Below are 15,994 nucleotides of genomic sequence, written 5' to 3' on the forward strand. Positions count from 1 at the left end.
CTGCCCTTTGTAGTCATCTCTCACATGTGTAAATCTTGTTCGTGTTTTAGCTGCATGTCCTACTTCATCATGAAGTAGGGAATGAAACATAATTTGAGCTGCTTCATATTACACTTTTTTTTTTAAGCTTTAGCATTCACATTCAGGTGTTTCACCTATCTTAATAGGGTAGTTCCTGAGTCCTATGCCTTCCCTGAAAGGGGAAGGTGTGTAGTCTGCTACTTGTGGAAGTGGCTAGACAATACCTTTAAAATTAAACAAAAACCCCACTGTCAACAGTCACTTCTAATATGCTTACACTATTGTAGAAGATATTTTCCTCTTACATGCCTGAGAAATTAGTACTAAATTCCAGTTTCTCTACCTACAGGGCCATCCTACCCTGAAGTTACCCTGAAGTTTCTTACAAAGCGCTGTAGCTACAGCTTTGAGGACAAAGCTCTATGTTTATGGATTTAGCATACACTAAGTCAGGTGCTCAGAGTGAGTTGATCACAGATCTGTTGCTTGTCACTTACCACAGCCATCTAACTCCTCTGCTATTAAGCTGTTATAATGCAAATGTAATAACTTCACTTGAATGAGCACAGAAGACTGACTGACTGACAGTAAACACACACACACCTTTGGAGTAAGGATAGAACTTTTCCACTAAAAGGAAGTAGTGGACTCTGCAGCAGCTATCAGAAAGAAAAAGTAAAATTATTTTGTGTACTGCTGAAAGAAATTAATTTGCTGTATTAGCTTTTTTTTTTTTTAACTACTGTAGGGGTCTTATATATAAACCTCAAAACTTGCAGATAATGAAATTACTTTCCAAAAAATATGCATAGGAAGACAAATTTTGAATAAGGCATTAAATACCCAGTCCATTGAATTAATATTCATTTGGCACATGGAATAAGAGACCAACTCTCCCCAAGTATCACACTTAAGTAACATTTATTTTGTCAGAGTAGATGGTCCAAGTTAAAAGTACTCATGCAGTCAAGGGGCCTGGTGGCTGTAAAGGACTTTTCCCCAGTTTGTGCTATGTATAAGCACTTCCACTGAAGTGAAAGTAAGGCAGAACCAAGATTTAGCAAGGTACAGGCACTTTGTTCCCAGTTCAAGCAGGGAAAAAAAAAAGCCTACATCAGGTCCTGGTTCCCCCCCACCCCAAAAAAGCTTCATGTTTATTAAACAAAACGTTGTAAAAAATAGAAAAAAAAAACAAGATACAGAAAGTCAGTGCTCCCTAACCATACACTACTATTTTACGTTATCATATGTAAGACCAGAAGTGGAAGAAACCATAAATCAAAGCTTATTCTTAACAAGTGTTCAGTTACCTTGGATATTTAGAGATATGTGTAGTATACCAAGTGTTTGACAGCAGTATAGTAACAGTCTGACTTGGTATTGCCAATGGTGCCTAATAGTACGCTGTGTACACAGTACTACACAGCGTAGTTAAACAATTGCTTGAAGGAAGATAGGAAAGATAGTTTAAACTCCACATTATCTGGTTACATAAAACAGTGATTTACAAAAAACTCATATACCAAACAATATTCTAAATAAATAGTTCATCTTCATGACTATATACAGAGTCCCCATTGCATTAGTTATCCAAGAACGGCATGTCTGTGTCCATGGGTGCTGGGGCAAGTTCACATAAATAGAACAATGTGGCTTCACTTGCTTCTGCCTCTGTCAGCGGCTCCAGCCGCACCAGCTTGCTCTGAGTTGGTTCAGGATCCAGGCTGCTCTCCAGGAGCTCGTCCACTTCCAGCGGTTTGTCCACAGAGGGAGTTTCGGTGGTGGAGCTCCCACTCTCAACATTGGAACCTGGGTTCCCATCAAGGAATGCAAGCAGTGGAAATGCAGTATACTGTATGAGTTGCTTATCTAAAGGAAAAAAATTCCCAAAACAGTATCAGTTCACATGCCATCCTACACGTAGAAAGACAAAGAGAAAAAACAACAAAAAACACAACACCCCATATAACTTATTGTAAAAATGATTAATAATGAAAAGTTCTATGTGCTTGTTTTAAATGATTAAAGAGTTACTACATTCATTACATCCCTACATAAAGTTATTTATCCAGATTCTCCTGCAGAACATCAGATTCTCTATGGCTGGTACAGTGCCAAAAACCTAAAAAGCAAATATAATAAATGTTTTGGTTATATGCTTATCAGCATCATACAAACCTAGACAAGCAAATAATTGAGACAGTTTTTAAGTACAATGCTTGCTCAACTCTTAAAACATTTCAACAAAACACTTATTACAACTAACCTGATTTGGGCTTGAAAACTTGTGTTTCCTGTGAAGCAGCTGGACCAGCATTATTCTTCGTAGTTTCTATTCCCTTTGTCTCCATCTGGAAAACAAAGTAAAATCTAAAATACATGCTCCTCAAAGCTTCTTTCAATGCAATGGCAATGATACTAGAACTTAGCTTGACCAACCATTTAAAAAAATATTTGTGAAGGGATGCACTGGTATTAGTTATTCACGCTAACGGATCATGGCTGAGAAAATGTGAAATGGAAACACGGATTTATTCAAGCAAAACCAAAAACTAATGCTCACAAAAAGGACAAACTCAAAGAGCTAGTATGTTGCTCTACTGCTTATTCTAATGTTTCCTTGCCCACCAGACAGCACAGACGGAAACATTTTGACAAAGTATGTTTGTAAGTACTAAAACCTGGGACAGAAGATACAAAAGTCTTTACAAAAGAGGCTGGTAACAAAAGTTCTGGTTTCACAGTTTCAAATGACATTATATGTTGCTAATTAGTGTTTTCCCCCTACCTATTTAAAGCCTAACAGGATGAATTCAACTGCAGCCTTCCTATACTCATGGAAGACTTGAAAGCAAGAGCATGAAAAAAGTGCTATTATACCAGTAAAGAAAACAGGACAGGATGAAAAAAGTTCGAATCTCTCACTACTGTGTGTACATTGAGCAATGATGGGTTTGAAACTTACTTTGGTATTAGTGATATGATCTGTGGGATTCATCTGCACGGAGCTTGTAAAAAGCTGAATAAGACAAAACACATCAAGCTTTAAGTATCTCGATGTTCCTATTAAGAATACAAGAATGTCATATCTGCATGTGTGAAAATAATCCCTGCAGTGTTTTCGCCCTCAGTAATCCCTGCAGTGTTTTTGCCCTCAGTTAGGATTAGAGTTTATTTACAGATAGTTACCACTTCTGCAAAGAAAATCTTTGGAGCGTATTTTGGAATCGCATGAACTTCACTCACAAAGGAAACAACTGTAAGCATGTCTAACTCAGAGTAACATGGTTCACTGCAGTCTGAGAATTACCAATTCATTCTTACTTTGCTCCATGGAGAATTGTGTGTACAATAAGGAGGAACATACCCTGAAGAAGTTTTCAAGTGACACTGAACTTGAAGGAGTCAACAATATATAGGGAGCAGAGCTGTTAAGAGGGATCTTAGCAAGCTGGGGAAGAGGCCCAAAAAGTACTACATCGAGTTCAACAAACAAATGTATCTAGGACACAACCACTTCATGCACCAGCCTAGGTTAGTGACCGAACGGACAGGGAACAGCTCCTTGGAAACGGACCTGGGAGACAACACCCCATGTAAACCAGCAGTATGACTGTGCTGCAGGGAGCGATTGGTTTTAAGCTTCCCAGTATGAGAATTCTCAAACTACACAGAGTCCAAAGGGCCACAGATGGTTAGGGGGCGTGAGACATAAAATGGGCTGAGAAAACATGGCTTATCTTGTCTGCAGAGGGCAGACCAAGGGCACTAACTGCACCCTTCCACTACTGGTAGAGAGGTGATACAGAGAAGACAAACTCCACAGAGGTGGATAGAGGACAAGAAGCAAGAGTGACATGCTGTAGTAGGGAGAATTTGGACTGACATAAGGAAGTTCTTCACAGAGAGCAAAGCACTGAAGCAGACACTCAGGAAGGCCATGGAAACTCCCTTTGGAGACTGCAGAATTTGAGTGGACAAGGCCCAAGCAACATGATCTAACTTTCAAGTTGGCCCTTGAGCGAGGAGGTTGGACTAGATGGCCTGCATAGACCCTTCCAACCTAGATCATTCTGATAGACATGAACCTGAAGAGAAATTGAGAACATACACGTAACTCCCAAGAAATAACTTGAAACATCAGAAAACCTAAAATAAATGCCAAGAGCCTTTTTAACCCAAGTTCATTGAGATGACAACAGATTCCGTGCTGGGCCATTTCAAAGCAAAAGTATTAATCTAGTTGGTGTCTGAGTTCATGTAGCAACAAATAAAAACGTTATTTCACTAAAAGCCATTCTTTGATCAAAAATTTACATCACTGTCATCACCACAGCATGCGCTTGGGCAGTGGTGTAGTACAGTTATACCAGTGCCCCAGAAACACATATTCACAAATATTTATAACTGTCCTTTTTGAAAGGAAGAGCAAAATACAATCTTGAGCATTTTAAACAGTAACAGTCCACACAAATATTTTCTTGAGTGTATTACCAAATTGCTAGAAATATTGAAATAAACAGAGAAAATTACATCAACCAGTAGATCTGGATCTATGCTGAACTGTCGTCCTGATAACATGGCCTGGAAGTCCTCTAAACTGCAGTCAATACTGTCAAGATAATCCAGAAGTTCAACTCTAGAAGACAAAACCAGTATTGCATTACTGTATCCACTAACAGAAGAAAAAAAAAGACACGTAAGTTTTATACAGATGTACTATGTCATCTAAAAATCTTTACCAACACTATTTTGACTTTTTCATTAACTTCTCAAAAAGACTGACAACTTTCAACCCTACTTTTTAGAGAAGAAGCCAAGTAAAGCAGACAGGTGCTCCAAAAGAGAAATCACATCTCTTGACTATGATTATCATCAGCAGAGACAGAACTCCTGCCTCTTACTAGTCCTAATGAAGTCCAATCTGCCTGCAAGAATCCTGCATATAGACCTTGACAGCATCATCAGTTTAAACAGTGTTATTTACAACATTACACTGTCAGATTATGTACTCTAATTCACTCCCTTCATGATGAAAATCAGAGGGGGTCCCATGGTAAAATACTTAAAATGGAAGGATCTTTACAAACTAGAACATTACCAGCATAATATATATGCCTTAATATAATGTTACCAGTTCAGTCCTTTGAATTTCAATCAGTTCTAATATGTAAAAACATCAGGCTACTCACTTTCCAAGAAGATTTATATTCTGTGAAATTACTCCACTCTCATTGAGTATGGAATCCATCATTGAGACTGGATCTTCTGCAGTTAAAGTTGACTGGCTGTTCAGCTGTACAGCACTTGACATGAGCGGACTTGTACTGTCACTGACAGGGCTGAGGGGATCATTAGCTGGGACAGCAACTGATTCTGTGCTTTTATCCCCTTGAATTACAGGAGCGTATTCTTCCTCATTATCATCTTCCACAATTACTATATCAGGAGAATGACTGCAGCTGTAAAACAAGGCAAATGAATTAAAGTGTTCCATACACAAATTGGTACACTATTCCATACACCTAGTTACTTTTTTAATGAAGTTCAGCTAGTAGACACTGTTTTGCTAGACCACATTAGCAACTATTACAAACACAGAACAGTGGTGTTTTTGCGTTAGAACAAGAAAAGCTTTCATATAAATGTGAAGTAGCTATGAAGTAGGCCAAAGCATATGAGGCTGCCAAACAAGACAGACTATGTGTACTTTCCATCTTTCCGGTGGGACAAAATTCAGCTTTGGATTAGTCGTAACATGAAGGATCTCAGTCAACTGTGTTACAGTTAATTAAGCTTGCTTTGTACACCAGAAAGGCAACCAAAACAACCAGGAAAAAAAGTCTTAAATAGCTTGCTTTCCTCTGTATGCTGGCGGTTTTCTTAACCCTTAAGTAGTTGTGCTGTCTTACCTTCATTAAACTTTTCTATCAGAGAATGCATTTCCAGACATCAGTTCAACAAATGTAACAGTACTAGCATAAACTGCATAGTTCAAGCATAAACTACGAATCTCTAAATTGTATTCCTTGGGGCATAATACAGGTCCTATCAATACCATGCAAATGAGGAACTACTTCTATAATGCGAAGTAAAGACAGAAGAAATGTAGTCTCTAATCACTTCAGACTGCAAAAAAAAAACAAAACAACAAAAAACCACCAAAATTCCCCAGCATAGTAATGTTCAAAGACCACACCAACACTTGATAAACAGCACATGCAAGTTAATCTCCACAAAAAAAAAAAAAAAACTTTAAAAAGAAGGGATACCATTCCTGTCTGTATTCACAACCAGAAGTAAGAAGAACTTATTCTGTCTTTCGACAAGTAGCACACTTAACAAAGCACAGTAATACAGATTACTTCTCACTAGTTTCTATCTTCAATATATTGAAACTCTGACAGCCAGTTAACTGTTTGGAATTCAGAGGAAACCTAGCGCAAATTCACAGATGATGTTCCTATACATGGAGTTTTCTTACCACTTTAAACAGTATCTAAGACATCTGAATTATTTCATAATATACAGCATTGACAGCCAAATACCTATACAGAATTCTAGAGACCTCTTACTTGGAAGAATCTGAAGTGCTGTCTTCATTTGCCTCTGGTGTAACAGGAGGATTTTCATCAACCATGGTATTGTCCTCATCCGCCACATCCTCAGTAACATCATAAATAATGATGTCATCTGAAATTTGGTCCCTTTGTTTTAACCCTTCAGTTCTGTTGAGAGGTACCTGAGAATTATTTTAAAAAGAGTCAGGGGACAAACGGACAATTAGCTTCAGCATTCTGTCAGTTATCACTGCATCTTACAATGTTGCAATTCTAAAACAGTAGAAGAATTTCCCAACACCTTGGAGATTACAAGGGGTTTGTATGGATCTAAGATTAAGAGAAAAAAGACACGAATAAATAAATGAACAAGCTGGAGAAGAGCTGATACAGGAAACAAGTGCTTGGCAAGTAATACAGGCATAGAAATAAAAATATACTAGCAAAAGCAACAAAAAAGATACAAAGACAGGACTACATGAGAAGTATAAATACTAAAAAAGTGACTACTAGCCTTGACCTGCCATTTAAGTAGTACTTGCTAGAGCACTCATTCTGATGATTTCTCCATCCACAATTATTTGTGCAGGAGAAAGTAACTTTCAGAGCTGTGACACATTCAAGCAGCACAAAAACTTGACATGATTTTGCTGGGTTGGGTGCTGCCTTGCAGAACAAGGTGGATTCTTGTCCCTGCATGGGGCCCTCAGCTCCAGGAGACAACAGCAGAACATACACATAGAATCATAGAATCATAGAATCATAGAATATCCTGAGTTGGAAGGGACCCTTAAGGATCATCAAGTCCAACTCCTGACACCGCACAGGTCTACCCAAGTTCAGACCATGTGACTAAGTGCACAGTCCAATCTCTTCTTAAATTCAGTCAGGCTCGGTGCAGTGACCACTTCCCTGGGGAGCTTAAAGGCACTATTGTAAAAAGCAAACTGCTTTCAATAGTATCACATGTAGCCGTATTTAATACACAGGTAAGTGGTTTACATATGTTCATACTGAAAAATGAATGGTAATTATAAACTCACTTGGCTTCTGAAGGATACACATGGTATACTGCTTCCAGAAGCTGAAAGCTCTCAGGTACAGTTATGTTTCTACCCCCAATATGACTTGTTACTTGATCTGTCTCCTCCTCCTGCACTCCTTCCTTCATCAGAACAAATAGCACGCATAAAAAAAAAAAAACAACTTACATGATGGTTACTGTCAGCTGGTTCTTTCACAATTTGCTGAAATACATTTGACTTTGTAGGTCCGTTAGTGTTCAGAAGAAGAGGCCTAAATTACAGTAAAGGAAGAAAGCCATCTCAGAACTAATTCTTCCATTTTATTCAACAAAACATGTCAGTATACTTACTGGATAGCAAGTTTTCAAGACCATATTTACCTCTTGCGCTTTAGGCTCACTAGTTGGTTATTCTGCACCAAGGTAACAATAAATTGCACAATCTATGAGGAAAATAATACTATCATTAGTCAATCTACCCTGTAATTGCTTTTCTCTGACCACCAACATACCTCATAGCATAAGACTTTGTTAATCAAAACTATACCAAAATAGCACATCATGTATTTTGTGTGTAGTGTTTTCTATACAGAACTGTTCAGAAGAATTAAAAATCAAGGTAGATCAGAAAACATGGCTGGTAATATCTAAAAAGAAGAGAGTTAATCAGTTGTTTGAGAAAGGCTTTTTTTCCACATATCAAGTAATCATTTTTTACACATCACTCAGTATATATTAAGAAATCCAGTAACTCAGACTATCAGAAGAATTCTAATTCTAATGACAGAAGGCATGTAAGGGTGTTGACTATATATATAACCTGTATCTATAAATACTGGGCCTGATGAAAGGCTTTTTTGACAGTTTAAAAAAAAAAAACACATACAGTTGACAGTATCCATCAGCTGATTTTCCCTTTGAAATCTCAGCCTATTTTCACATATGTTTTAAATTTAAGGACTAAATGAAAGTCTCTGGCTTGAACAAACTGAAAAAAAGATAAGCAAAAGTCTCTGCTACAAGGTTGCTTATAGTATTACTATTTCTGATACATAAACAAAATAAGAATCTGTAAACTCTTTGCATCTACATTGGTTTTGGTAGATAATAAATCTAAAAAACTGCTAAGCTAAGCTAACATATTAGCAATGGGTTGCATTCAATAACCTACTTTTCTGATAACATTACAAATACACAGTTAGTATTAAGTGGAATTAATCTCCAATACTGAACTTCATAATTCTTGTAGTAAGATACAGTTTTTCCACAGATCTGTCAGTACAGTCCGTTAGTCATCTGATTCCTGAAGAAATCAAAAACCAATGGACCATTTTAAGGGCATCTTAATGAATGATTTACAATGCTACTGGAATTCTTTCTTTGAAAATGTCTACAAGAGTTTTGGCCTTAACTTTTGCTTTTGGGGTGAAATATACTTAATGTTTGTTTCACAAAGGTTTGCACACCATGCACCACCCAGTTGTTCTTTTGTTAAGAAGTTATTTCCCATGCTATGATAAAAGAGTGACGGCAAAGAAAGGTAACATGACAGGGTATCCTAGCTTAGTAGCACTCATACTGATGTTTGAACAAAGTCTTACCTTCCTAATAACTTGCTGTTGTTGCAAGTGTTTTGCTCTCAGTTCTGCAACTTCTCTCCAAAGAGATTCATTCTCTCTGTTTGAAAAGGATAATTTAAAAACCAAAATTAAAAAAAATCAAATGTTTGAAATATTCACAGGAATATTTTTTGTTAAAGATTAGTTAGTTTCATTAAACCTCTTTGAAATGTGTTTTTAGGTTTCAGGGGAAAAAAAATCACAAAGTCAACAAACTTCACAAGTAGCTAACTACAAAATGGAGAACCAAACACGACGAATAGCTTCAAGAGAACTTCCAGCCTCCTTAAAACATATTTCTTCCCAGAGAAATACTTATTACACACACATTCAGCATTTCAAAATTTACTATTTTGTTTCCTTTGTTTACCTTGTCTTCACTCTAATAAATAAATAAATAAATAAAAATTAAACAAACATACCACTAGTTTCTGGCAGCAGCAAAGGACTAAACAGCCAAGTAATATCCCTTGGGAACAGCCCTTTCACCAGTAAATACTGTGTTTTCTCATCAAGCCTGCATGCCCCTCCTTCACAGACCTCTTGCTAGATGCAAGACATCTATCAGAAACTACATCCACCTTGAAAGCACCTTTGTAGAACAAGCCTTACAAGCAGCTGTAGGTTATAACAGTTGCCTTTATTAGCTTCAGTAAAGTGGCATATATTAGGTGCTGAAAAATAGGAGCACAGCAGAGCTGGCAGCTTTCAGGGAACACTGCCATTTCACAAACCTTGGTTGTTCCAGTTCTCACAAGAGTCCAGAACAGAGATAGTATATGAAGTGCTGTAAAGTGACCCTTGCCATCGTATCCATGAACCTTATTGCTTCCAACAGCATTAAGCATATTAATCAGTAGATAATGAACATCAAAAGCTTCAGTGGATAAGACAACATACCGCCCTCCTCTGTTTCGTTGTTTAGTTTTCAACACAGATGAATGCCAAAATGGGAAGAAAATCTCTCCATTGGTGTTTCATGTTTTTAGGAAACCTTAAGCTTATTTTTCACAAACAGCTGCTGATAGGCAGTATGATGAAGATTAGCAGCAGTCTGAGGATTAATGTCTAACACACAATTTAAAGGCACAGTTTCATCACAAATTTAGTAACTGCAATCAGGGATTCTGAACTTTCTCAACCTTTCCACCAGCTTTATGAACATGTTTTTGTAGGACCAGGTCTTCTGATTTAGCTTGTTTCTACTTAAATCATTCTAAACTCGTGGAACAAGATGGATATCAAACACCGACCCCTCCATCTTCTTATCTCTACAAACTGTCAGGTTGTTAGCAACCAAATGTCATTTTAACCAGTCAGCCCTGCTCTGAGCAGGGCTTTGAACCTTATGGCCTCCTGAGCTGCCTTCCAACCTGAATTCATCTATGATTCAAAAGGATGAATGTGAGCGTTTTAATTTAGACTGCCCAGTTTCTAGTAAAGACCCTTCCTGGCCAAAATGTTCGCATTTGAATACTCTATCACACAAGTAATTAGAACTGAAAACACCAACTGAATGACACTACGTAATTCTTCTCTAAATTTCCAAATTAGATTTCTAACCAGATTTTTGTAAGTATTAATTGTTCTGCAATTTCAGCAGTGAGGGAATAAAGACAATACAAGTAAAATAAAAAAGTAATGAGCAAAACCATTAATTATAGTATGAAGGTATCACAAGCAATATGCACAAACCAAACTCTGCCTCAGACTAAACACAGTAACTATTTCATACTTGAAGTCACTCATTCTCAGCATACTTTACTCTAAGAACTTACTTAATATTCAGCCTCGGCACCATTATGGAACTAAAATTAAACATAGTGTTTAATTGCCTACTACTAGACAGTTCTTCAAACACCAACTTTGCCTATTATACTTTAAGTCATATCAAAACATTCCATTTTAAATGCAATTTTTTCACTGAAATTTCTCTTCCCAAAGCAATAGTCACAGTTGGACACTCAGAAATCCTTAAAACTGTGTCTCACATTTAAGCGTCAGATTTGTTCTCCGATATCTATTGTCAGAATTACTCAATTTCAGAGCTGAGTTGCTGATGGGACATTTACCTTTTCAGAGCAGACAATCGAGATTCAATAGTCTCTTGTTTAATTTGCACCTTTTGAGCACTACTTATTATTTTGGAGAGATCCTCCTGGCGTATCTTGTTTTCTTCAGGTCTTGAAGAAGAAACCTTTAAAAGATGAGAATACAGAAGCAACACTTTCCTTTACTTATTTTTATTATTTTATTTTGTAGATCAAGTATATTTTGTCTAGTGTTGATACTATGAGTTAGTAATAAAACAAACATCAAATACTATAATACAGAAACTCCTTACAACAGACACAATGTTAGTTTTAGTTATCACATTTGTATTCATTCAGATTTTCCAGGCATTGTACTCAGTGCTCTGTATCATAACTGCTTCAAACTAACCCATGCTAAAAAGTGTCTCCCACCACAGTTTAACGCGTATTTGTTTCATAACAATGTTCTTATTCACTCTATTTAGAATAACAACAGAGCAAATTTCAGAAATATGTGTGTTTTTATGTTTTTCCTCCTCCTTGGTGGAAACTTTACTACTTGCGGTAGCTGCGCTCTGAAACAAGCTACATAAACAGACTGTTTAGTGACGGTACAGTCTAAGCATGTGCTGCACTCCTAGTAGATGTTCGCTAAATGTTCTATTAACACACCTAATTTTTGCTGCCTGTCAAACTATGACAGGGAAATACTTAGAGGAGCCTAGTCAAATAGTCAAAACCCCCAAATACCTTTAAATAGATCTTATATATATGAATGAGAGCAGCACAGTTTATTTACTTCCCCAGACTCCACCATGCTCATTTGTACTCACAATCTTGCAATTAAACATAACATATAATTTGCTATTCATTTATACTTACTGGTATAGCTTTTTTACATATTGAGTTTTCACTAACCTTCCTTTTAATGTGTTCCAACAAGTCCTCCCGACCCTGCTTAAAATAGGGGTGCTGAAACTCTACTGGACCATCTCGCTCCAGTTTGACAATCCCCGAATCAACATGGACAACTTTACGGAAACCATCTTTAATAAAAAAAGAAAAAAAATCTCTCAAAGCCCACGTTAAGGAAAACAAACTATATTGCTCCGACTATCCTTTTATCAGTTTTAAGAATGCAACAACAACCTAGTAGCAGAGAACGCAGCAGAAATGCTCAAAGGAAATAATCTATAACTAAAAACATGCAGGATCGTGAACTATGCCAGAAACCCAAAAAACCAAGAACTTACACATGTTTAACTGTCTGACAAAGCTTGCCATGTTGTTGTGCTTGAAGTATTTGGGAAGAATCTCTTTTGCGAATCTCTGTTCATCCAACACCAAGAAACTCTGGCCATTCTAAAACGAGAGAGACATTAAGCTTCTTAAAGACTATTGTAGAAAACACTCTGGGCTTTTAGAATTAATCACCGCATAGGAATGCTTCCTTTGTGCATGCAGCACAAAACTGATCTGCTTGCCTACAGTTTTCCACAACAAAAGTGTACAAACCCTGCAGCTGCAAAGCAACAGAGAATTCCTAATTTACATTGCTATCCATATCTAAAGGGAAACATTTCTATTGTTACTCTTCACTTCCTCAAGAGAAATGAATTAACGACCAGTTTACCAACAAGTATCAGTGCCGCTAAAGCAGAATACTATCGATGTTGTATGTAGCTTCACGGTCTTGGGAAGGAACAAAGCAAAGAGACTGTGCAAGGTAAAAAACAAAAAAGCCACCAGAAAACAACAAAACACAGTTTAAGTCCCTTCTGCTTCTCATCATAAAAGCATGACTAGTTTGGTAAAACCTGTAGAGAAGGTGAAACTGTGAAAAGCTGAGGGTGTCCACTGGATTTCAGTTACCAAACAGCACTCAAGACAATACCTCTCTCCCTGTGATGCCAACTGTGAGGGAGGACTGATCTTTTCCCCACTGAACTGGTCCTCAAATTTCATCCACGGGCTGAGATTAAAATAGAAAGAAGGCTCTGCTCTTTGTTCTTCAATGATATTGCTCCATTCACTAAAGAACAAGTAATTGGCAGGATGCAAATCAGCTGCTTCAAAATGGTACAGGTTTCTCTGTGGTCTACCCACAGTACTCTCACTTTGCCCCTACGGAGAAGCCTACCATCTTTGACAAATGCCATCACTGATACTCCATCTGCTCAGAAGCCCTTTAGTTCACAGGGCTCCCCACTTGTTTCTTACCCTCCCCCCCCCGCAATGTCAGCAGCTGTACATTCCCCAACCAGCTTGAAAAACCAGCCATGAGACCATGTGAAGACCTTTGCCTAAGAGCTTGTTTCTGACAAGCAAGCAAGGATCACCAGAAGCACGATTTATAAATGGAATGCCATTAGATGTGTTACGAGCACAGATCTGAGAACAGTAGGAAGATGAAAGCTTCCCAACTTCCCAGTAATGTATACCTATCTCCTGCTGAGAATCAGCCAGCATAAAGAAAATGGGAAGCAAAACAGCATGAACAGATGACTTTAGCTAATGCATTAACATAAGTCATCAGCTGAAGGTACTCAACTGGTGCTAGTGACCTGTAACACCAAAAGACAGCTTTTACACAGCACCTGACTTCACTGGTACTTGGAAAATTTTCAGGCCTACAGCAGAACAATTTGGGAGACAGTTCTACTAGTCCTTGTTGCCCTGACAGTCATCTACACTGATGTAAACAGACGTTAGGTTAAGGCCCGACTTTAACACAGGGAAGCCTTACTACATAGCTGAATACAGTTTTCAAGTCTTATTCTTACTAATAGCAGCATACAGCAATCGTCCAAGTATTGAATCTGTTATTCCCTGTATGTGTTTCAATGTCACCCCAGCCTCCACTAAGATAGGTGTATGGAGAGACAACATGGTTGTTCTTCAGTGTCTATCCTCCCAGTGTAGAGACACTGACTTGTAGAGAAAGAAGTGAAATGTTACAGTTATAGCACTTTTCCTCCACTATTACACCTGACATAGTGTATTTTTAAAACAGGCAAACACTTGCATACCAAGGGCTGCCAATATCCTCTTCCATCCAAGAACTGCTAAATGCTGCTAACACGAACCACGATCAGTAGATCTTCCTTCCACAAATCGCCTTGCAGAATCTCTAACCATTTGGCCTTAATTTTTAATTAAGAAAATAATACAAAGATACCTAGTAACAGCCTTGGTACGTTTACTTAAGATAAATACATAAATACATTTGTGAAGTGTCCATAAGGTGGCAAAAATGGCAGGTAAGGTAAGCAGCCCTCAGCATCTCTCTTCCAAAGGAAACACGCAGATGGAAAGCTGCTGTGGTCCAGGCAGAATCCACGAGTTTCCCTCTCCAAAACGTTCAGGTTGAAGTTACCGGTAACCCGCTATCCGTGCAGCGATGGCAAGTGCAGGCAACCCTTGACGGTTGCCTGAATATTTAAAATAAACCGAGCTGAGAGCTGCCATCTCAGCACCAGCCGGAGATGCCAAGGCGGTTTGAGAAGAGGCCCTTTTAGCCACGCCGCCGGGACACCGTTTGAGGCAGAGGGCGGCACTGACGTGATGGCGGAACAACCCGCGCGGCGCTGCGGGAGAGCCCCCGGCGCCCAGCCCCGCGCAGGACGGCCCCGGCCCCCGCCCCGCAGCGCCCCGCAGCGCCCCGCCGGCTGCAGGGAGGCGGGCACGGCCGGCATTACGGCACGTTCAGGCACTCGCGGATTTCGCAGCCTGGCACTTGCCCACAAAGGATCCGCGCGGAAGGCCACCCGGGGCCCGTTTCCCTTTTTATTTTCCACATTTATTTCTGAGGGACCAAGCCCAGCCAGGCACGACCGATAGGCTCACGGCACACCTTCCCCCCCCCCCCCCATCCCCAGGGGGGCCCCTCCGCACCCCCCGCGGCGAACAAAGGGGTGGCGGCGTTGTGGGGGGGCTCCCGCCCCGCCATCCCCACGTGGCCGCCGCCTGCGGCCCGGCCTCGCTCCCCCCCCCTCCCGCCTTCCCTTCCAGCCGTTAAACGGCTCCGAGCCCCCCCCCCTCAGCGCGGGCACCCCCCCTCCCTCCCCTCCCCTCGGCGGGCCCAGCGGCCGGCGCCGCACCTGGCTCCAGGTGATGAGCTGGTTGCTGGGCGCCTCGCCCACCAGCGCCCACAGCTTGCTGAGGAAGGCCGGCACGCCCGCGCCGGCCGACGGCGGTTGCTGCTGCTGCTGGGCGGGCTGCTGCGGGTGCTGCTGCTTCATCGTGCTCGGGAGCCGCGGCGCTGCGGCGCGGCGCGGTGCGGCCGGGGGAGGGGCGGCAGCAGCAGCAGCAGGGGGAGGAGGAGCAGGAGAAGCGGCGCGGTGCAGCCCCGCTGCCAGCCCCGCCCCTCCCGGCCGCCGCCCGCGCATGCGCGCGCCTGCGCGCCGCTTTTATGTAACGGGCCCACGTGCGCCACCCTCACGTGCCACAACAGCTCCGCCCGCACGTGCAAGTGGCAGGCGGCGGGAGCCAATGGGGGGCGCGCCTGCTCGCAGGGGGCGGGACCAGGTGCGCTGAGGGGGCGGGGCTCGGTGTGTGGTGGGCAACTGCCGCCAGGCCCTGCCCTGAACCTCCTCAAGATGGCCACGGCCGTTGCCATCTGAGAAAAATGATGATCTGAGAAAACACGTAATAAGCATATGCACAACACACCCAAGCTAACTCTCTAGAGGAGATGTCTATCATTTCCTAAGGATACCTCCTTCCAAGCATTTAAAC

General features: G+C 40.5%; 1 protein-coding gene across 2 annotated transcripts; it reads right to left on the reverse strand.

The window, feature by feature from the left end:
- Positions 1 to 923: 923 nt before the first annotated feature.
- HSF2 (heat shock transcription factor 2) lies at positions 924 to 15,644 on the reverse strand. Of its 2 annotated transcripts, XM_068677577.1 has the most exons (13): positions 15,358 to 15,644; positions 12,511 to 12,619; positions 12,176 to 12,303; positions 11,297 to 11,421; positions 9,207 to 9,282; positions 7,987 to 8,048; positions 7,793 to 7,877; positions 6,597 to 6,763; positions 5,214 to 5,483; positions 4,555 to 4,660; positions 2,987 to 3,040; positions 2,288 to 2,372; positions 924 to 1,890 (listed from the first exon to the last, which is right to left on the reverse strand). In XM_068677577.1, exons 1-13 carry the CDS (start codon positions 15,496 to 15,498, stop codon positions 1,604 to 1,606), a joined length of 1,695 nt encoding a protein of 564 aa, XP_068533678.1. In that variant the 5' UTR covers positions 15,499 to 15,644; the 3' UTR covers positions 924 to 1,603. The 2 variants fall into 2 exon arrangements, with proteins under 2 accessions (XP_068533678.1, XP_068533679.1); XM_068677578.1 differs by lacking the exon at positions 2,987 to 3,040.
- Between the last annotated feature and the right edge of the window lie 350 nt (positions 15,645 to 15,994).

The sequence above is a fragment of the Anas acuta genome, chromosome 3 (assembly GCF_963932015.1).
Source record: "Anas acuta chromosome 3, bAnaAcu1.1, whole genome shotgun sequence".
NCBI classification, from domain to species: domain Eukaryota; kingdom Metazoa; phylum Chordata; class Aves; order Anseriformes; family Anatidae; genus Anas; species Anas acuta.